General features: G+C 38.7%; 2 protein-coding genes across 5 annotated transcripts in view; one reads left to right on the top strand and one right to left on the bottom strand.

Moving 5' to 3' along the window:
• Nucleotides 1–687: 687 nt before the first annotated feature.
• On the top strand, nt 688–7,323 carry LOC109108127 (transcriptional repressor protein YY1-like). Of its 4 annotated transcripts, none has more exons than XM_019121301.2 (6): nt 688–1,457; nt 2,213–2,420; nt 4,380–4,424; nt 4,570–4,630; nt 4,892–5,050; nt 6,629–7,323. In XM_019121301.2, the coding sequence occupies exons 1-6, from the start codon at nt 947–949 to the stop codon at nt 6,809–6,811; spliced, it is 1,167 nt and encodes a 388-aa protein (XP_018976846.1). In that variant the 5' UTR covers nt 688–946; the 3' UTR covers nt 6,812–7,323. The 4 variants fall into 4 exon arrangements, with proteins under 4 accessions (XP_018976846.1, XP_018976847.1, XP_018976849.1 ...); XM_019121304.2 differs by having other exon boundaries at nt 689–1,457; nt 2,213–2,372; XM_019121302.2 differs by lacking the exon at nt 4,380–4,424.
• A 5,949-nt stretch (nt 7,324–13,272) lies between these two features.
• The window catches only part of LOC109108137 (leucine-rich repeat and fibronectin type-III domain-containing protein 5-like), a 14,432-nt gene continuing 6,006 nt past the window's right edge, over nt 13,273–21,698 (bottom strand). Inside the window, exons 2-4 of the mRNA XM_042746885.1 lie at nt 18,409–19,829; nt 14,935–15,277; nt 13,273–14,063 (exon numbers count right to left, since the gene is read on the bottom strand). Coding sequence (XP_042602819.1) covers nt 13,518–14,063; nt 14,935–15,277; nt 18,409–19,802 — 2,283 coding nt within the window. The 5' untranslated portion in view covers nt 19,803–19,829 and the 3' untranslated portion in view covers nt 13,273–13,517. The remainder of the gene's footprint in view (nt 14,064–14,934; nt 15,278–18,408; nt 19,830–21,698) is intronic.

The raw sequence follows: 21,698 nt of genomic DNA, 5'->3' as shown, positions 1-21,698 counted from the left end.
TATATTCAGTTTAGAGATGATAATTATATTTATTTTTAAATATTCAAACAGCTAACCATTTTATTATAAGTGTATAATACTTATAATATTTTTATTTTAAATTATTATTAAATAAATAACCTAAGCACAATTAACACATAAAAAACAACACATATTATAATACACTAATACATCAAGAATAATAGTGATATATATTTTCAGTTTAGAATAACTTAACATAACTAAATCATGAATGAAGTTACATATTTGTGTATTTTAATTCAGAGAAAATAAAATAATTACATAATATATTAAGAACAAAATAACACAATGATATATTTCAGTAAAGTGCCAATTATTCTCAATTTGGAAATTTAAAAATATCACACGAGGAAATAACTACAAACGTAAAAAAAATAAATCAGAATTATTATAAAGTAAAAAAAAATCAATAAACAGTGAAATTTGGATTTTAAAATAATAATTGTAATATTAATAAATTGAAAAATAAAACCAACCTGCATACGAAACAAAACACTAATATAATAAATGTGTATTTTAATAAATTAGAATAAAGTATGATCAAAATAATAAGCTTTTCTACACGGTTTGTTCTGTGGCCATCTAGTGCTCATAAACATGAATAACGCCGTCGCTGAGGCGCGCTGCGTATGACGTCATAGATCACGTGCTTTTGTTTTTCGACGCAAGCTTCGGTGTTGTACGTCACTGTTAACCCCTGCGCTACGAATTGTACGAGGGGAAGCTCGCCAGACACCGTGCCTTTTACCCCCAGAACGCGAACTGTACAGATTTAGAGCAGCAATCGGGCGGGTTTTGTCGTGGAAACCTGGCAACCCTGGAGTGGAGAGTTATTTGTATTATCGGAGTGTGTGAGAGAGAGAGCGTCGCGAGCGAGCGTTGAACGCCACAGACAGCGGAGGTGAGCGAGGCGGACTCGGCGAACATGGCATCCGGCGAGACGCTGTACATCGAGGCGGACGGCTCGGAGATGCCCGCGGAGATCGTGGAGCTGCACGAGATCGAGGTGGAGACCATCGAGACCACGGTGATCGGCGGCGACGAAGACGACGACGAGCAGCAGCCCATGATCGCGCTGCAGCCGCTGGTCACAGACGACCCGAGCCAGCTCCACCAGCACCAGGAGGTGATCCTGGTCCAGACCCGCGAGGAGGTGGTCGGCGGAGACGAGTCGGAGCTCCGCGGGGAAGACGGCTTTGAGGAGCGGATCCTCATCCCGGTGCCCGCCGAGGAGCACTACATCGGGCAGACGCTGCTGACAGTCGCGGGCAAGAGCTCCGCGGGGCGGCTGGGGAAGAGAGCGGCGTCGGGGGGCAAGAAAGCGGGCAAGAAGAGCTACCTGAGCGCGGCGGAGGCCTGCGGGAGGAAATGGGAGCAGAAGCAGGTGCAGATCAAGACTCTGGAGGGCGAGTTCTCCGTCACGATGTGGGCTTCGGGTGAGTCTGGTTTCCCGCGGAGCGCCTCGGCAGGCAGGGCGTTGTCCGCTCCGCGCTCGGTCCTCTCTGCGGCTCTTCGCACCGTGTTTATGTTTTGAACGGAGGCCATGTTTTGGGCTGTCTGTGGGCGCCGCCATGTTCCCGAGTCCAGTATGGCGGCCCTGGAAAGATGGCGACGGCGCGGCGGATTGGAGATGGCGCGAGAGCGCTGCGGCTGCCGCGTGTAGGCCGCGAGGCGAGAGCGACCGTTAAAAAACCGTTATAAACGCGGATTTTGAATTTCGCCTTCAGCGGGAAGCGATCGCGCGCCACTTTGGATTTAAATATCCGTCAAGGTGTGACGCTTGTTTATTTTATTTGAGCGTTTGGAACTGTTGTTGTCTATTAAAGCGTTGCACCGTGTCCTAATTACACGCGACGCGATAGTGTACCTCAGATGTTAAAAATAAATTAAAACAAACATGTTAAAACTGCGGACCAACAAGATACTATCAGTCACTCAGTATGTACATTTATGTTAAAGTGTTTAATATTTATAAATTGGATCATAAACGCATATATGTTGTGCGCTTCCAGAGAGCCCGCCCACACACGCTTCTGATTGGCTGCGATATTTGATTGATGCTGTGTGGACAGCTGAGTGAGGACATGGTGATAGTTCACCCAAAGATTAAAATCCTGTCATTAATTACTCGCCCTCATGGAACATATGAGGGTGAGTAATTAACACTCGTTTGAACGCGTGTGTGTTTCAGATGACAAGAAGGACATCGATCACGAGACGGTGGTGGAGGAGCAGATCATCGGGGACGACTCTCTGGATTTTTCCGAGTACATGACGGGAAAGAAGCTCCCGCCCGGTGGAATCCCGGGAATCGATCTGTCGGACCCCAAGCAGCTGGCGGAGTTCGCCAGGTCAGAGACGCTCACCTTTACTGCCCCATTACCCCCTAAACCCAGGAGGTGTGTACTTCAGGCTCAGATATCAAACAAAGTTCTTCAGATGTTTTCAAATCTCATACATGCCCCTGGAGCACAAAACCAGTCATGAGGGTCAGATTTTCAAAATTGAGATTTAAAGATCATCTGAAGCTGAATAAATCACCTCTCCATTGGTGTATGGTTTGTTAGGTGGACAATATTTGTCTGAGATACAACTATTTGAAAATCTGGAATCTGAGGGAGCAAAAAAAATCTAAATATTGAGAAAATCATCTTTAAAGTTGTTCAAATGAAGTTCTTAGCAATGCATATTACTAATCAATAATTAAGTTTTGATATATTTACGGTAGGAAATTTACTAAATATCTTCATGGAGCATGATCTTTACTTAATATCCTAATGATTTTTGTCATAAAAGAGAAATGTATAATTTTGATTTGAAAAGGGAGGAAAAAATGTTTTGTTGAAAGGCGGTTTGAACTTGGGTTGATCGCGTCAGAAAGACTACGCTATGCACTTTAGCATCGACGCCACTGGAGCGGATGTACTGAATCATAAAACACAGAATCCATAAGAAATCAAATGGAATTTAAAGAAATGTAAAATGCTTGAGACATCATTAATGTTTATTAATGGCAAGATATCAAATCATAAATCGTATCAGAGTGAAGATATGAAGTCTTGTTTTCTGAGGAACTGAACTAAATGAAGCTAGCTCACGATTAAAACAAGAACAGATATCAGTCTGTAGGGAATGAGGTCCTGATTGCTCTGAATGAAGGGGATTTTCCTGCAGAACAAGACAACACTCACTGTATTTACAGTGTGATCAGAAGATGCTTCCATATCAGTGTTTGTTTGGAGCAGAGATATTCAGGATGGGTTTTATTAATAGCTAATAGATATTTACATTTAGAGATCATGTTGACATTGTTAATTCGATTTATTTCTATTATATTATGTATTTTGCAGCAAAAATTGTTAAAGTAGATGTTTTAAGAATGCTGATAAAACCCTTTTTTTTTGTTTTAATTTAATGTTTAAATTTAATGTTAGTAATAAAAAGCATGCCAAATTAATTGAAATTATGAAACTTATACAATTTAACAACAAATTATTAAATGTTTAATTTAACAAAAGTTTTTTTTATTTCTTAAATTTAAGTTTTGTTTGATTGATTGTTTTTATTGTTTGCCTGGTCTGCATTTTGATGGTTTAATTAAACCAAAAGTAATCAAAAAGCATGTGTAATCACTAAAATCATAGGCAATTAAGATGTTCCCTAATGGTCCAACAACTATCTGATGGAAATTAATGAGTATATTTATGTCAGTTTGTTTCTGACCCTGTGTGTGTGTGTGTGTGTGCTTGTGTGTGTGCGCTTGTGTTTCTGTCTCTGTGTGTGTGTGTGTGTGCGTGTGTGTGTGTCGTGTGCGTGCGCTGTGTGTTGTGCGCTTTGTGTGTGTGTGTGTCGTGCGTGTGCGTGCGCTTGTGTGTGTGTGCGTGTGTGTGTGTGCTTGTGTGTGCGCTTGTGTGTGTGTGCGTGCGTGTGTGTGTGTGTGTCTGTGTGCGTGTGTGTCTGTCTGTGTGTGTGTGTGTGTGTGCGTGCGTGTGTGTGTGCGCTCGTGTGTGTGTGTGCGTGCATGTGCGTGTGTGTGCGTGTGTCTCAGTCTCTGTGTTGTCTCAGTCTCTGCGTGCGTGTGTGTCTGTGTGAGTGTGTCTGTGTGTGGGTGTGAGTTGTGGTGTGTGTGTGGGGGATCATGTTAACTCCATGTTAGTTTCATTGAACTTGCTGTAAAACTATCTTCTGCTTGTGTTCCGTGTGTGAGTGTGTGTGTTGAGTGTTCGTGTTCTGTGTGTGTGTGTGTTGAGTGTTCGTGTTCTGTGTGTGTGTGTGTGAGTGTGTGTGTGTGAGTGTGTGTGTTGAGCGCTGTGCTGCTCTGAGCAGATGTTGACTGTGTTAGTTGTTTTATTTCTCAGCCCCTTCAGTCACAGCGGAGCTGGTTTTGCTCGTAGTCCCGTCCGGTGAGTCTCAGACTGAATCTCACACCTGAGGGTGTGTTATTGGTCACTGCACAGTGTCTGGGCTCACGGGTGGAAGTCATCTGAATGTCCTCTGATACGCAGAGCATGCTGGGAACTGATCTCTGATGTGCTTGTGTTGGTCTAGAATGAAGCCGAGGAAGATCAAGGAGGACGACGCGCCTCGGACGATAGCCTGCCCGCACAAAGTGAGTGTGTTCGTCTGGAAGCGATGCTGACAAAAAACACCAGCTTTATGTCCTTGGATCTTATCGATAATAATAATTAGATGATATTTTGCTGAGTGTGTTATTGTGCTGGTACCAAATGAAATCAGTATCAACAAAATTCATCTTTGCAGTGCAGAGGAAACAGAAGATGTGTTTACACTCTGTTTAGAGCCAGACATGAATGCACTTAATCTGAAGCGACTGGAGCGCTCCGCTCACACGCTTCTGTGTCTCTGACAGGGCTGCAGTAAGATGTTCAGGGATAATTCAGCCATGAGGAAGCACCTGCACACTCACGGCCCGCGGGTCCACGTGTGCGCCGAGTGCGGGAAAGCCTTCGTGGAGAGCTCCAAACTCAAGCGCCATCAGCTGGTTCACACCGGAGAGAAACCCTTCCAGGTACGACTCGTCCTCCCTGTTTAGACTACACTGTGATGTACAGCCAGCAGCTGTGATTTCATCAACTGATATGTTAATATACCAGCCTACTGAAGTACTGAAATCTGTTTTGTACCTTTGTCATACCTTGATAACCACCAAAAACAGGAAGTGATGAGTCACATGATGAACCAAAGCCTATCACAAGCAGCTTTTAAATATGAACATACGTTTATAGAAGTGCACCGTGCCGTTCACACAAACACTGAACACATCATCGTAACACACACGAAACTGAAATAACGCACTATACATTCATTTAACATACAACCCTAATGTACACAACTGATGAGCAAAAGCTAAGAATAAACCGTTATTTCAATGAAAAAACATCAAATGTGAGATGTAATGCAGAGAATTCTGGGAGTGTTAATTTACGGTTATTCACTATAAATAATACATTATTTTTCACTTCCAAAAACAGTATGCTACAGTCAAATTACATGTAATGTCCAATGCAGGCTTTTACTGGATATAGGTTTTACTGTAGTATTTTACAGTCTTTTACTGTTAAAATCACGATCATAGAAATGTTCCTCAGACAGCTGAGCACTCATGAAATACATCAGATTTGGGGAAAAATTCCATTTTAGTATTCCTGTTTTACTGGTTAAATTTAATTTTAGTAATCAAAAAGCATGTCTAATTAATTGAAATCACAAAACATATCAAATTTAACAACAATTTATAAAGTTCAACAAAAATTACATTTTTTGTTGCATTTTAATGATTTAATTAAATTTTAATGATCAAAATAGTCGAATTATCTTTATAAAGCTTCAACAATTGGAAAAAAATTTAATAATATTTTTACAATAATTTGGCAGTATGAAATGTTTTACTTGTTCAGAAATTGTTTTAATTTTTTTCTGGATTTGTGATTTAATATAAATTTATTATCAGTGACAGATATACAACAAGGGCCATTTAATTCAGCTATTAAACTATAACCAAATAAATTTCACGTCTTTTTTTTCAGATTTACTGTTAAATTTAAATACAGTAAAATTATTGTGATATTCTTTTTTTTTTTTTTTTTTTTTTAAAAAAGCCATAATAATAATATTATAATATTATTAATGTAATAATATTATTACTACTACTTTAAGTATATTCTACTGTACTATGGTTAGAGCTGGGCGATTTTTTTATTTTTTTATTTTCATTTTTTTATTTTATCGATTAATTCGAATTTAATGTTTTGCCACAATTTTATTTTTTTTAAATCGAGGAATCACGTTTTTGAATAGAAATATTGTTCATATTATTATAATGTTGTAGTTACATTTTCAATATAACTAATTAAAAATCATAAAAAAAATTGAGATTAGATCAAATATTCTGAAAAAATTGAGGTTAAATATTTTTGCCAAATTGCCCAGCTCTGATTATGGTAACAGGTTTTTTGTTTTGTTTTGTTTTCCTGAAGTTGAGCCACAGATGAATCTGTGCTGCTGTAGTGAGGATGTCTGTGTTTGTGGTGGATGGTGGTGTTAGTTTAGTGAGCGTCTCTAACCGTCCTGTGCTTCTCTCGTCTAGTGCACGTTCGAGGGCTGCGGGAAGCGCTTCTCTCTGGACTTTAACCTTCGGACACACGTGCGGATTCACACCGGGGACCGGCCCTACGTTTGCCCGTTCGATGGCTGCAATAAAAAGTTTGCTCAGTCCACCAACCTGAAATCACACATCCTGACACACGCCAAAGCCAAAAACAACCAGTGACCTGCGTCCTCGCACTGCTCCAGTTATCTTACACGGACTCCACGGATGATGCTTTTTACCACAGAGACTACAAACCAGTCGCTTCATTCTTTTCCACTTTTACTTCGGTCTCTCCCGTCTTCATATAGCTTTTAATTTTCTATTTGTCCAAGTGTGCATATTCTACACTTATTTTGGGGGTAAGCTTGGTAGTGCGGCCTGTGATCATGACTAACGGCTGAGTGCTTCACAGACGGGTGATGATGGGACTTCCTGTGCGTTTGCTTCTGTCTCTGTTGTTTTGTACGGTTGTGATGATAATCTGCAGGACGCTGCGGAGCGGCTGTGGATCTGATGTAGTCCTCTCTCGTGACACACTTTCAGTCGCACCACGGTAACCGCAGTGATTTTTCTTTGTTAGAATGTATCGTAAAGATCTAAACCATGAACTATCCTTTGTTAATATTTACACCTCACCTGTACTTCAGCAAACTACTATTAAAGAGGAAACCTCTGTTTCTGCCTTCCTGGAATCATACTGACCTTCTGAACATTTGACAGACTTTTGTGTTATTTAAATACTATTATAGTGTTTATAAGTATTTATAACCTTTATATTTCAGTTTTTGTTTTAATTTAACTTTTAGTAATTCTGCCATTTATTGCCAAATATTTCGATACATTTTGATTTTAGTCATTCAACTTAAACATGTTTTAATTAGTTGACAATTTATTTTAATCTAGCTTTATTTTAATTGCAAAAATTTTTTAAATTTTTATCATACTTTCTACATAATTTTTTTTGTAACAATTTTCAGTCCAAAATTGCTTGTAAATTTCACAAATAATTACATAGAAATGCATTAAATTAAATGTTAAATTTTTAAAGTAGAAAAATTTAAATTGTATTTTCTTATATATATATATAAAAACACATATATATATACTCCGATGATTATTTTACAACAGTTATTTACAACTGGGTTTGGGAATGTTTAACTAATCGATGTAGTGTTGAAGGAGTCAGTATTGGGTTTGTTTGAGATTCTCTACTTCTGTGTGAACTTGAGAACTCACGGTTCGTTCACTAAAAAACACCGACACAGCAGCTGACTCCGGCCGGGCTGGTAATGACTCGCTCGTCATCATCGAGGCAGATCAGCTGCCTTAATGCTTTTTTAATGTTCGTCTGGTTCTCAGTGACAGTGTATGAAAGTGCTCTGGTCCTCCAGATACTGAGCTTTAATTAACTCTGATTAATCGTTTTTCATCATGAAGACTCAGCAGCTGCTTCACGTTCAGTGATACACACACACACAGCAGTAATGGTGTGTTTTCTGCTGCAGTTACTGCATGTTTTATAAACTTGTCATGATAACTAATAGACAGATAACAGAGCATGTTCATTCAGACAGGAACACGTTTCATCACTTTGAGAAAATAAATAGATGTTCACATATCTGTAGATGTTTGTATGATGAAGCTCTGGATCTGGAAGGTCAGATTCCTTGTCCTTCGATCAGACTGATGAATACAAGACATAAAATAACTTGCATCCCATTTTTTCAAGATTGAAAACACTTGGGGCTATTTTTAAACTCATTTTACTGCATTTTAAAGGAATAGTTCACCTAAAACATTTGCTGTAAATATCCTCACTCTCAGTTCCTCTGAGATCAGGATGAGTTTGTTTCTTCATCAGGTTTGTAGAAATGTAGCACTGCATCAGTGTCTCATCAATGGATGCTCTGCAGTGAATGGGTGCCGTCAGAATGAGAGTCCAAACAGCTGATAAAAACATCACAATAATCCACAAGTAATCCACAGCACTCCAGTCCATCAGTGAACATCTGGAGAAGACAAAAGATGAAACACATCCAGCATTAAGATGTTTTTAACTCAAATACATAGAGTCTATAATCTATAATAACACTTCCTCCAGTGAAAAAGTGTTCTGGTGTGAATCAGGAGAGAAAATCTGCACAGATCAAGCAGCGTTTAAACAGCTCTAAACAAATATGTGTCTGGATTTTGATGTGAGAGAAAACAGCAGATCCACTTTTTCACTGAAGGAAGCATTATTATGGATTATGGACTCGTATTTTAGTCAATAAAAACATCATTATTTATATGTTTTTAATCCAGATGTTAACTAAATGACTCTAATGCCATTGATTACTTGTGGATTATTGTGATGTTTTTATCAGCTGTTTGGACTCTCATTCTGACGGCACCCATTCACTGTGAATGTGCAGTTGTTTGATATGCTGCTGATGTCAGTGGAGCGTCTGCTTTGTGTTTGTTCAGATCAGGTGTGTGTTCTCTGTCTCGGTGTTTGGGACGATCGATCTGAAATGATGTTCTCCGCAGGGATATTTATGCCTGCAGATGCATTATTAATGTTTCTCATGTTAATATTGCGCAGTGGTGCATGTATTGCATTGCGCCTGTGATGTGGACTCGTTTCTGTGTGTCTTTGCTGCGAGCGCTGCTGCATTTTAGATGAGATTCTACATGCAGAAATATGTTGCCAAGGTAACTGAGACATGCAGCAGCTCCGCTGGAATCCCACCGAGGCGTCAGGAGCGCTAAAATAAACCTGCGGATCAGATCAGATCCAGCCACGGATGAGTGTTAGAATAAAGAATCTGAGCTCGAGTATCTGGAGAAGATCCGTTCTGTCGAGTGATGCAGCTCAGAGAAGAGACAGATACACCTGTGCTACTTATGACTGCTTTTGTTCTGCAGGTACACAATTGTGTAAATAATATGTAATGCAATTCTATCTGTCTATCTGTCTATCTATATATATATAGAAACAATTAGAATTCAATATTAAACAATAAATGTACAATTTATGTAAATAATATATCATTACAATATAATTGTAATTTATTATTTATATTGTATTTAAATAATATACAATTTTAATATGATATAAGTAAATAATATATGAATATAATACAATATAATTATAATTTTAGCATATAATGCTACATTTGTTTAAATATATATATATATAATACAGCTGCGCAGTGCATTTCCAAAGAAACACGACACCATGCAGAGCCAGAAACATTACGAACGCACCCGAGACTGAGCTTCTGAGAAAACCCCATCAGAGAGCTCTTACCACAGCACTGAACACACATGCACTTATTATTAGAAGCGGCAGACGAAACTACATTTCCCAGCATCCTCTGGTTCAGTATTAGACACATGATGTCAGTCTGTTATTTTTGGTTTGGTTGTAATGGAGCTGAAAGCATCATTTATTTGCTTCTTATTTTCTGTCTGATGCTGAAACTCAACTGTGTTTCTGATCACATGGATCGTGTGCTTTCATTGATCCGGTGCAGCGTATCACTTGCTCAGGAGGAGTAATCACATTCAGTATTAACCAGGATGTTCATTCAAAGCACATTTTCCTAAAATCAGCTCTCGGCTGGATGTGATGGAACAGCTACAAGGTGTTTATGTAGTTCTAACAATAAAAATATGTCTTTGAAAGTACGAGACATCACAATATGATTTGACTTAAGCGACAAATGAGTGAAATTAAGCATGTAGATCAGTTATTCTAACAGGAAGTGTTCTCAAAACATGGAATGGTTAAAAAACATACGAGCAGACGTTCTTGCTGAAGCGTTAATGCAGTGTTTGTTCAGAGTTATCTGGTCATTAATACACAAAAAATCATTCATGGAACTTTTTCCCTGAAATGTTTATGTAAATGTTCATGTTTTTTAAATGTTACTACTCCAAAACATCCAGAGGACATTAAAAATAAATAAAAAAAAAAAATTATAAAAACAATTAAAAAAACTGCACATTTGAAAAAAAAAAATGATTTAAAGATTTTAAAAAACTGCACATTTGAACAGTCCGAGAACATCTATTTTTAAACTAATAAACTAATGACGTTTATGTATGTTTTCATAACTTAATGGGAACATTAGCAAAACACTCTAAGACCATGTTTTTGTCAGCTGGGGAATTACGCATTTAATCTTTAATAATGTTCACAAAACGTTAGCACAAAAACATTTATTAGTTAAACACTTTTAACTGGATGTTAAATGGTTTTTAAATGTTAATTCTCATTTCAAAAGGTTCAGAGAACATTCTAAAGTAACGTTCCTGTAATGTTTGCAAATTTAAACATTAATCTTAACATTCATATAACCAAGAAGAAATTTTGGACATTTTGAACATTCAGAGAACATTAAGCAATAACGCTTTTATAACTTAATGGGAATGTTAGCAAAACACTCTTAGAATTTAAACTTAAAATCAAATGGACTAGGAAATATCAATGTTAATACTGCAGTGAGGTGTTTGTGCTGCACACAGAGATGTGATCTGATCATCATCAGTCTGTCTGGAGTCACATGAAGAAACAGAACAAACTCAGACAGACTCAATCCAGAAAAAGATGGAAATAACTGACTTAAAACCATTTTTAGCTGCTGGAAATACTAATGTTCTAATCATTTTGGCCAGTACTGTATATATTTCCTTCTTCATTATTAATGAATTTTTATTTAAATATATCACTGTATAAAATTTATTAGAACATGCAATCAGTGAATTACCAGTATTAACCCCACTGGAATTAATGGAATTTAATTGAATTCCTTTGAATTTTGAACTCATGATTGCTCAAAAACAATCCACATTTACGAAAATCTACATATTTATTTCTGACAAAAACCACCTAAATATTACTCTTAAAAGTTTTCAAGCAAATATATTCATTTTACTTGCATAGACTTGATCGCTTGATAAAAATGATCAGTTTTTCATGCCACAGTAGTTTATCAATAGAAGTACACATTCATTTATTTGCAGTCTGATAAATGTGTGAGATGTGTGGTAAGTATATTTTACAAAAGTTTTTGACACTAACGTAACTCCGAAGTTAATTTTACAAAAAGTATTTTTGACACTAATGGTGCTCCATACATAACCGGCTCAAAATGACCTAAACACAAAACATGGTTATATCTCTTAAAAAATTAATGTAAAAAATCTCAGAAAAATAAATGATGTGTATTTTGAGGGTCGTAAAGCATTTGCAAAGTTTCATTCCCTTACTAAAAGCTATGCATTTTTTATTTTTTTTCTTCTGAATTTTTTTTGAATTTTTTATGCATCCAAAACAAACCCAGATGCATTATGAGGGTTAAGAACAGACCTTAAAGTCTTTATCCTTCTGTTTGTCTTCATTCTGGAGTCTGAGCGGTGGGTGGATCGCAGGCCTCCTGGGACGAAAACTGCTCTTCTTCTTTCATCACCTTCATGCCGTTCCTTTTGAACAAACACAAGAACTCGCTGCTCCTGAGGAACACCAGGATTAACACTTCTAAAAATAATTAGCCAGTGCTGCGGGTTTTTCACTAGCAGACCTTCTGCTTCATCAAACACATCATCTTCAGCTAGTCAGCTGCATCTCTGCTGGAACGCACTGATCCTGAGTTGTTCTGTAAGATTTGTAGGTGTTTCCGCTTAAATATCCGAAAGAATAACTGCGCATTTACAGTAGATCTCACCTGAGATTCCTCAACATCGTCAGCGCTGATTTACATATTAAAACATTTTATCAGAAGGTTAAACTCTCATTATGTCTATGAACAAGTCCAACAAGAGGAGATGTGATTTGAAAATGATTTCTCTTTGCACTGAGCGCAATGCACTTCTTGGCCTCTGAATATAAGCATTTTTTGAGAAATTTCTACGGTTGTGTTTGTGAGTTTTCCTCTTGTTGGAATCTCTCTTAATTCGCTCTTCCACAAATTAAAGCCTAAAAGCTCTTAAATCAGAGCAGAACGCCTGAAAGAAAATTCATAAAGTCTTGGCATTAAATGTTGCATGAACTACAAAAAAACAAGCATCTTCCTCAGTATTTCTGTTTTGTTTTCCAGTACAATTATCTAAACATCCTTAACTCAAGACACATTTACTGGAGATGCAAAATAAACACATGAAGTCTTGTTTACAGAGTTTATTTTATTATTAAAACAAGAACAAATCTCTGCCAATGGGGAATGAAAACTTTTTTCCCTTTAATTTAAGTTAATTTTCTGAGCTCATTAACAGATATTTGTTCTTGTTGTGATCATGAACTCTCCGAAATTAGATAAATTTCTCAGAAAACAAGTCTTCTTGTGTTAATTTTGCATCTCCAGTAAATGTATCTTGATTGAAGAATCTTGTAGACATTTGCACTGGAAAACTACAGAAATACTGGACAATTTGTGTTCCCTTCAATTTATTCCTTAAATCTTCGTTTCTTGGTTGTAAAAAGGTGTTAAAGACCTAAATATACCTTTATAAATCCTATATAATTTTTCAAGCGTACGCACCAAAGTATATTCCATTGACACAATTCTTCAATATTTGCTGCAGATGTTTCGCTGCCTTTTCCGTCTTTTATCAAACGCACAACGCATTGTGAGTCAATTTGAACAAGAACACGCGTATCATTTTCACATTTTATTTTACACAACATAACATGTTTGTATGCAGTGTCTGTGTATTATTCCATAAAACAAAGAAATATACAAGTCGTAATATTGTTTAACTATATGCAGGAAACAGTATTTAATTTGTGCTTAAAAAACATTGTCCTCTTCGTAAATCTTGACACTTGACAGTCTGAGACTATAACACACGTACGGTGGCCTGAAACGCTAAAAACCACAGAAGTGAAGTGCAAAATCCTCCATTATAATGTGCTTTCCAGAACCCACTCGGACTGGGACAGCGAGGATCTCCCATTCTGAGTCTCGCCCGAGTCCATCCGGGGAATATCGCCGCCGCTCATGGATAAGCTGCGTTTGGAGTGGAGCGGTTGCGCGTAGCTGGTGCACGCCGGCTGTCTGCATGAGTTAACGTTGAGCGAGTGACGTCGACTGACGCGCACGCAGCCCGCGGGGATCGTCTGATAGTTGTGGAGGCTCTGGAGCTGCGCTCTGCGTGACGACGGCGTCACTATTGTGGAATAGGCACGTACGGCGGGACGCACCTTGGCCGAGTTGTTCCTATTGGCGTTGTCCAGTTCTATGTCCACTTGCGTGTCTGTGCGTGCCGGACGGACCGGACTCGGAGACGCCGGATGCCAGCTGTGGCTGGCTGCAGATGTGGTGACGGTGCAGTCCGGAAGAACCGGTTTGGACGCTCGGAACGTGACGGATTCGCTCTGTGGCGACAGCTTCCGACACGCGTCCGGACCCAGAACCTGCTTGGACATGGACTTGATAATTCCGCAGACCTGATGAATGATTGGATTAAAACATATTAAAACATTTTAACACAAAACATTTTTGGGTTAGTTCACCCAAAAATGAAAATTATGCCATTAATTAACATTAATTTGTTCTTGTTGTGATCATGAACTCAACAAAATGAACATGAAAACAAGTCTTCTTATGTTCATTTTGCATCTCCAGTAAATGTATCTTGACTTAAGAATCTTGCAGACATTTGCACTGGGAAACTACAGAAATACCGGACGGAAAATACTGGAGACATTGAAATACTGGATTCGTGTTCCCTTCAATTTATTCCTTAAATTAAATGAACAAAGAATTATTATTACAATAAAACAACATTTGGACCCAAAGAATTATTATTTTATAAAACAATTATAATATTTTTCAAGTAAAACCATATTGTATCTGATCAACAACTTGTGATTAATGAGTAAATAACTTGATAAAAATGATCAGTTTTTCAAGCTTCAATGGTTCATCAATAGAAGTACACACTCATTCATTTGCAGTCTGATAAGTGTGTGAGATGTGTGGAAATGGCTAAGTAAAGTTTTTGACACTAATATAACTTCGTAGATAATTTTACAAAAAGATAATTTTGACACTAAAGCTCCTCCATACATAGCAGGAAACATGGTTATATCCAGGCAAAAACTTTTCTTTTTTAAAAAACAAAACTTAATATCTTAAATCATTTTACTTGTCAAGTAAATGCGTCTTGATTCAATAATGTTTAAAAATGTATACTAGAAAACAAGACAAAAATACTACTTAAGAGAATCATTTTTTGCAGCGAACGCGCTTGCGAAGTTTCATTCCCTTACTAAAAGCTATGCACTTTATTTTAGAAATGTTGATAATTGCACAGACCTGATGCTCGGACTGTGAGCGCACGTCGCCCAGCTCCAGGCCCTTCTCCTCGCCCTGCTGCTGGCACACCCGGTAGCGCACGATGAGGAAGATGATGAAGGCCAGGACGGACGCCACGATCACGCCGCCGATGATGACCACGATGGTGCCGCCGAGGAACTGTGACTGCATGAAGTGACAGCGCAGATACTGCGGCTCGGTGGAGAAGTGAACGCAGCCCACCACACGTGTAGCCGTCAGCGCGGTCATGGCGTCGTCGTAAATGGCCAGAACGCAGAGATCGTACGTCATTCCTGCTGCCAGGTTGTTGATCGTGATGCTTTTACTGGTCGGAGGAATCATTCTGCAACAAACAGACATCAGCAAACATGCAGTCAGAAATACTGCTAGAACCAGTCCACGTGCATCATTCAGAACATAATTAATGAGCTGTTATTCATCATCTGTGTCCCTGCAGCACAGAAGCAGTCATAAGTAGCACAGGTATATTTGTAGCAATAGACAACAATACATTGTATGAGTCACAATTATACATTTCTCTTTTATGACAAAAATCATTAGGATATTAAGATCATGTTCATGAAGATATTTAGTAAATTTCCTACCTTAAATATATCAAAACTTAATTTTTGATTAGTAATATGCATTGCTAAGAACTTCATTTGAACAACTTTTAAAGATGATTTTCTCAATATTTAGATTTTTTTGCACCCTCAGATTCCAGATTTTCAAATAGTTGTATCTCAGACAAATATTGTCCTCCTAACAAACCACACATCAATGGAGAGATTATTTATTCAGCTTTCAGGTGATGTACAACTCTCAATTTCACAAAACTGACCCTCATGACTGGTTTTGTGCTCCAGGGTCACATTTGATTCCATTAGGGATACATTGTAACGGGAAGGAACTTGTTTTAGTATCTTAGAGGAAGAAAAGAAATGCAAATGCAACATATTGCAAAAATGATTCCTAGGGAACAAATGTAAGTTATTGAAATGTTGTGGGAACATTGGAATGTACAGTTTTCTTGTCATGATTCTAACACTATTTAAAGGTTATAAAAAAGTTTCTTATACCATTCTACTAACTATATTTTTTTTCCAAAATATGTGTTTGAACGTTTACTTTTAATAGTATAAAACACTAAAATGTCCAAAAAATGTTTTACAAAAAGAATTCTCACAAGGTTCTACTTTGCAGTTTCCCAAAATACAACATTATTTGAGTTTTTAATAATCTTCTAAGAACTTAAAAATGTGCATTTTCTTGTTGTGATTATAACATCATTTAAAAGTTACAAAAACATTTCTTAAAGTTCATCAAGTACAAATAACATCATAAGGATGTTTTGAGAATGTTGAACATTATGAGAACATACCAAATACTGATAAAGTTATAAAAAACCTTTCATAAACATTCATTTGAGAATATTTTGTCCTAACATTTATAAAACTTTCAAAAGAACATTAGTGAAAGTTGTGAGAAGGTTCCTTGTTAGCTGGGATCTTACTTTTTGTCTTTTTCAGTGCAAAAAAATCTTAACGCGCTTAAATTAAGAAATACTGTATTTACTTGGGAAGAAAATGTCTTGCGATATGAAGTCTTGTTTTCTGAGAACTTTGTCAATAGGAAGTGAGTTTAAGCTTAAAACAAGAACAAACATCTGTCAGCTTGTTTTCTCTTTAAAGGAATGATTAGCTACTCATAAACACTTCATTTTGATGAATTTATTTGTGTCCAATCCAATCAATAATTAAGTCTCACAGGATAACAAGAAGTTCTTTTATTCACCAAAATACCTGGCTACAGTGGCTACACTGTATTGTTCTGAATCACTAAAACAAATCGACTCTTGACTTTTTTTTTTTTGGAATTAGACTGCAGTGTTTGCACTGTATTGTTTTGATTCACCAAAAATAACTGGCTCATAAGAGTCATTCATTCAGGAATCAGACTACAGCTGACGTGCTGTATTGTTTTAAAACACTAAAACCAATCGAGTCATTAGAATCATTCAGCAATCAGACTACACTGATTGCGCAGCAAGGTTTGATTCAGTAAAAAGAGCCGGTTCATAAGACTCACTCGTTTGGGAATCAGATTGCACTGGTTGCTCAGTACGGGTTTGATTCACTAGAAAGAACCAGCTCATAAGAGTCATTCAATACTGTGATTGTGCGCCAGTGTACAGTAAATGAAGAAACATTATTTTAGTATGGTTTTCTGTTCATGCAGACAGAAACATGCATGTGCAAGGAACACTAACGGAACAAAACTTTATATGGCTTCGTTATTTAAAAAGTATTCCCAGCCCTTCTCATCATCTGGGTGGTGATTTTGTGAAGTTTATCTGCAGAGCCGTAAAGCCTGTGGTTCCCAGCTGCTGTAAATCTCCCTTCATGAGCCACTGAACCCTCAGACGGTTGAGATTACTGCTGCACTGTTACTGCTCCTTCTTCTTTCTTCCACCATCAGTGTTATAGTCTGTAGGGCCAGCGCGTGAGGAGCGATACACACCACAAACCTGCCCTTCACGACTCAAACGTGTGTAAAGAAGCTTTCTGGTCTTGTTTTTGTCTTGTAGGACAATTAATATTGAGTGACATTATTGATCTGACTGCACTGATACTCTCGGATGAGAACAAAACTTGAACCCAGCTCATGTTCTGAATCTGATGTTCTGTTCTGGTGTTTTCTCTTGGTTATGTGAACATTAAGGGATCATTCTATTGTATCATTTCACAAATCATGTTACTTTTGAATATTCTGAAACAAGTAGCAACATTTAAAAAAATGTTGGACGAACGTCAAACTAAAATGTTTCAGGATAAAGTGTTCCATGAACGATGATTAAATAATGTTTTTGTGCTAATGTTTTAAGAACATTATTAAAAATCAGATAACTTTAAATGAGCGTTCCATTAACGTTACTTCAAGAATGTTTGTTAATAACTTTGAGAGAACATTGCCAGAAAAAAAGGTTATTTAAAGGTTCTCTGAACGCTCAAAACATCCAGGTTTCTTTTTTATGTTTTAGAAGTGTTAATTTAAATGTTGAATGTTTAGAAAATATGTTTGTTTTTTTCGTCATATGAACGTTAAGGGAACATTCCACTGTATCATTTTACAAACATTATGGGAATGTTACTTTTGAATGTTCCGAAATAAGTAATAACATTTAAAAAGTGTTAGATGTCTGACTGAAATGTTTCACGAAAAACGTTCCATGAACGATAATGTTTTTTAACATTTTGTAAACATTAAATACCAGAACAAATGTTCTATTAATGTTACAGCAAGAACTGAACTAAATAATAAGCTACTTTACAGTTGTAGGTTGCTTTATAATTGATAAATTAATTGAATTTTTTTTTAATTATGTATTTTATTTCAGTGTTTTATTCATCCATCTGTGCACTGCTCTCTGAAATGCTGGAATATTTAAAGGTGTTTAAAACCAAACCGGCTCACCTGTACACTAACGAGTCGTCATAAGTGCCGTTGTATTGGACCTGGAACATCCGAATCCCTGGAATATTCCTCTGAAAGTTGAACTTCACCAGAGCCGTGGATGCGGTGATCTCCGAGATCAGGACCCTCTTCTCCTGTCCACCCTTGTTGCCCATCGAGGGGCCTCCGTCTCCGCCCGTCTTGGCAGAAGTGGCGATGTCGGACGACCCTGGGTCCGGCTCCTGGACCATACTGGTGTCGTTGGTGAAATGTGGAAGTTTGGTGATGAGCAGATCCACCGTCTGCTGCGCCTCTCCGGACGGGTTGGACGCGACGCAAGTGAAAGATCCAGAGTCCTTGACCGTGCTGATCAGGATGTCCAGGGTTCCGTCCGAATGGAGGACGGTGCGACTGGAGTTGAACACCAGCTTCCCGTCCGGAGCGATCCAGTGGATGACGGGATCCGGGTCGCCTCGGGCTTTGCAGCGCAGGGAAACCTGCTGGCCTTCAAGAGCGCGAGTCTCTTGCGAGTGTCTAGTGATGAGCGGCGGCTCGCACAGGAACTCCTCCTCGGATACGGTCCAGAAATAGCGTCCGGCGAGATGCTGCGGAGCCGCGCAGGTCTCCAGGTCATCCTCGCGCCGCAGCCGTCGGAGCCACAGCAACTCACAGTTACAATGCAGCGGGTTTCCTCCGAAACTCAACGCGAACGACGACGGACCCAATACGCCAGACGTGGCCAGAACGCCGGCGCGCTGGAACACCGGATCCGGCGGAAGCTTGTGGAGCTTATTGGACGTTACATCCAGACGCTTGAGCTTCTGAAGCCCTGAGAAGGTTCCTTCGGGGATGTAGTTGATCATGTTGTGGTCCAGGTTTAAGGTGTGCAGGTTGCTCATGAGCTGGATGGCGATCCACGGCACGCTCTCCAGGTTGTTGTAGGATAAATCCAGCTCTTCCAGCGCGAGCAGGTCGTTGAACGCTCCTATGTGGATGTGCGTGAGCTGGTTGTTGTTGAGGATGAGGTGGTGCAGCTTGGACATGCCGCTAAACGTATCGTTGGTTATGTGGGTCAAGCGGTTGCTGTCCAGATGAAGGGCGCGGAGGTTCTCCAGGTCGTTGAAAGCGTGAGGCGTGACCGATCCTATCGTGTTCCTAGAGAGCGTCAGGTCCACCAGTTTGGGCATGTTGGCGAAATCCTTCCGCTTGATGCCCGTGATGAAATTGTCCCCCAGTCGGAGCTCGACGGTGCGTCTGTCGATGTTTGGAGGGACAAACAGCAACCCCTGTTTATCACACAAGGTTGCCAGATTGGGGGACAAAACCTGGCATATGCAGCGCTTGGGACATACTTGGATCTTCTGGGCCTTTAACGCCATTACAACAACCATCAAATAAACCAGTAGCGTCTCCATCTGGGTCGCGGGTATTGGTTAAACAACCTGCGGAGAAAGCACACAGAGAGACGTTCTCATTATCGTGCCAGACCACGAGCGCTGAAAGAAAATTAGTACTTTTAGAGCGCGTTAAATTGATCAGAAGTGACATTTATAATGTTCCAAAAGATTTCACATGAGCTTTCTATTCATCTGCGAATCCTGAAACATAAAATGTATGATCGTTTCCACAGAAATATTGTGCAGCACAACTGTGTTCAACATTGATAATAATCAGAAATGTTTCTTGAGCAGCAGATCATCATATTAGAATGATTTCTGAAGATCATGTGACACTGAAGACTGGAGTAATGATGCTGAAAATACAGCTGCACATCACAGAAATACATTACACTTTAAGAGAGTAATTCACACAGAAAACAGCTGTTTTACATTCTAATAATATTTCACAGTTTTTACTGTATTTTTTTATTTTTATTTTATAGTAAATGCAGCACTGGTGAGCAGAAGAGACTTTTAAAAAAACATTTAAAAATCTTCATTAGTTCCCAAACTTCTAAATGGCAGTGTACAGACTACCACAAAAATGTGTGCATGAGCTTACATGTAAGATGAGTCATTGATATTTATTAATATTGCCTAAATAAATGCTAGAAGCTTTGATGTTTAGGAGCACAACAGATGACGTCAGAACACACATGAGCTAAAAGCTACAAAACACTAGTTATATTTTTTCTGCTATCTTTAATACATGTACAAACAAACCAAATAATCCATACAACCATTTCACGACCATCACGTCAGAGAATCTTTCTGGGGACATTTGTTAAAGCTCATGCTCCACTGACGCGCTGTTTTTGATATGATAATGCTGATCCTTTCATCTTTGTGTTTGGTGAGATGAAAGACTCCTCTGGCCGCCCAGATACTCATCAGAATTAGTCTGACGTCTCCAAAGACCGAGCAAGCATCAACACAGATGCCACATCAGGAGAGACGCGGCGTTCCCTCGCATCGATTCGCTCGGCTCTTCGGGGCCGCTCGTGTTACTTATTACTGAGAAACGTATTCTCTGAATGACTCTTAGGTCCTTGACGAGATATAACATTTCATACCAGCTACAGTTTTGATTAGAATGCTTCTTTGCAAAGATCATGAATGTTTAATTGAGGATGTTTAATTATGTGTGCATTTACAGAGAAATCTGAGCATTGGTTTGTGGTTTCTGTTGCTTTACAGGGTGTGTCTAACATGCACTAAAATATCATTGTGACTTCTGTCATTTGTAACCTCAGAAATTCCCATCTCTTCTGAACGTCGAGCGCCGTCATGGGTGCTAAGCCTTTCAAAGCAGTGCGCTGAGAATGCATTCAATAATAACCTGTCGTGCATCAGGCCTGCGATCATGAGAGAGTCTGCATCATTAGACTGTCATGCAGACAATAGAGGAGCCGGCATGTAAAAATAGGCAATAAACGTGAAGGATGAGGGTGACACCTGACATCTGATAGTATTGAAGAGCAATGAAAAGAGAGCGTGCTAAAGAATAAAATGCATGAAATAAACAACAGGAACATGCGTGCGGATTCATCTCTGTCACATGTAAAGTCCACAGCTTTAAATAATGTCATGCTGCCACTGAGCAACGTACGTGACAGTGTTCATGCCTCGTCCCTGATAAAATCTGTTCTAAAAAAAATTTCCTACAATTCCCATCAAGTTATAAAAGTGCTATTTCTGAGTGTACTCTGAACATTTTAGATTTTGTTTAACGCAAATGTTAAGGGGACACTGTATCCTTTCACAAACATTGAGGGAATGTTACTTTTGAATGTTCTCTGAACGTTCTGAAACAAGTAACATTTGAACGTTAGATGAACGTCCAACTAAAACACTTCAGGAAAATTTGTTTCA

The sequence above is a fragment of the Cyprinus carpio genome, chromosome B20, assembly GCF_018340385.1.
Source record: "Cyprinus carpio isolate SPL01 chromosome B20, ASM1834038v1, whole genome shotgun sequence".
Classification (NCBI taxonomy): Eukaryota; Metazoa; Chordata; class Actinopteri; order Cypriniformes; family Cyprinidae; genus Cyprinus; species Cyprinus carpio.
The sequence above is the reverse complement of the archived record's forward strand: the minus strand, read 5'-3'. Positions and strand labels throughout refer to the sequence as shown.

What these genes read in the sequence shown, in the direction of transcription:
- LOC109108127 (XM_019121301.2), top strand. Translation starts at nt 947, where the DNA reads ATGGCATCCGGCGAGACGCTGTACATCGAGGCGGACGGCTCGGAGATG. An exon ending in CGTCACGATGTGGGCTTCGG is followed by an intron (nt 1,458 to 2,212) that starts GTGAGTCTGGTT and finishes TGTGTGTTTCAG; the next exon opens with ATGACAAGAAGGACATCGAT. An exon ending in CCGGAGAGAAACCCTTCCAG is followed by an intron (nt 5,051 to 6,628) that starts GTACGACTCGTC and finishes TCTCTCGTCTAG; the next exon opens with TGCACGTTCGAGGGCTGCGG.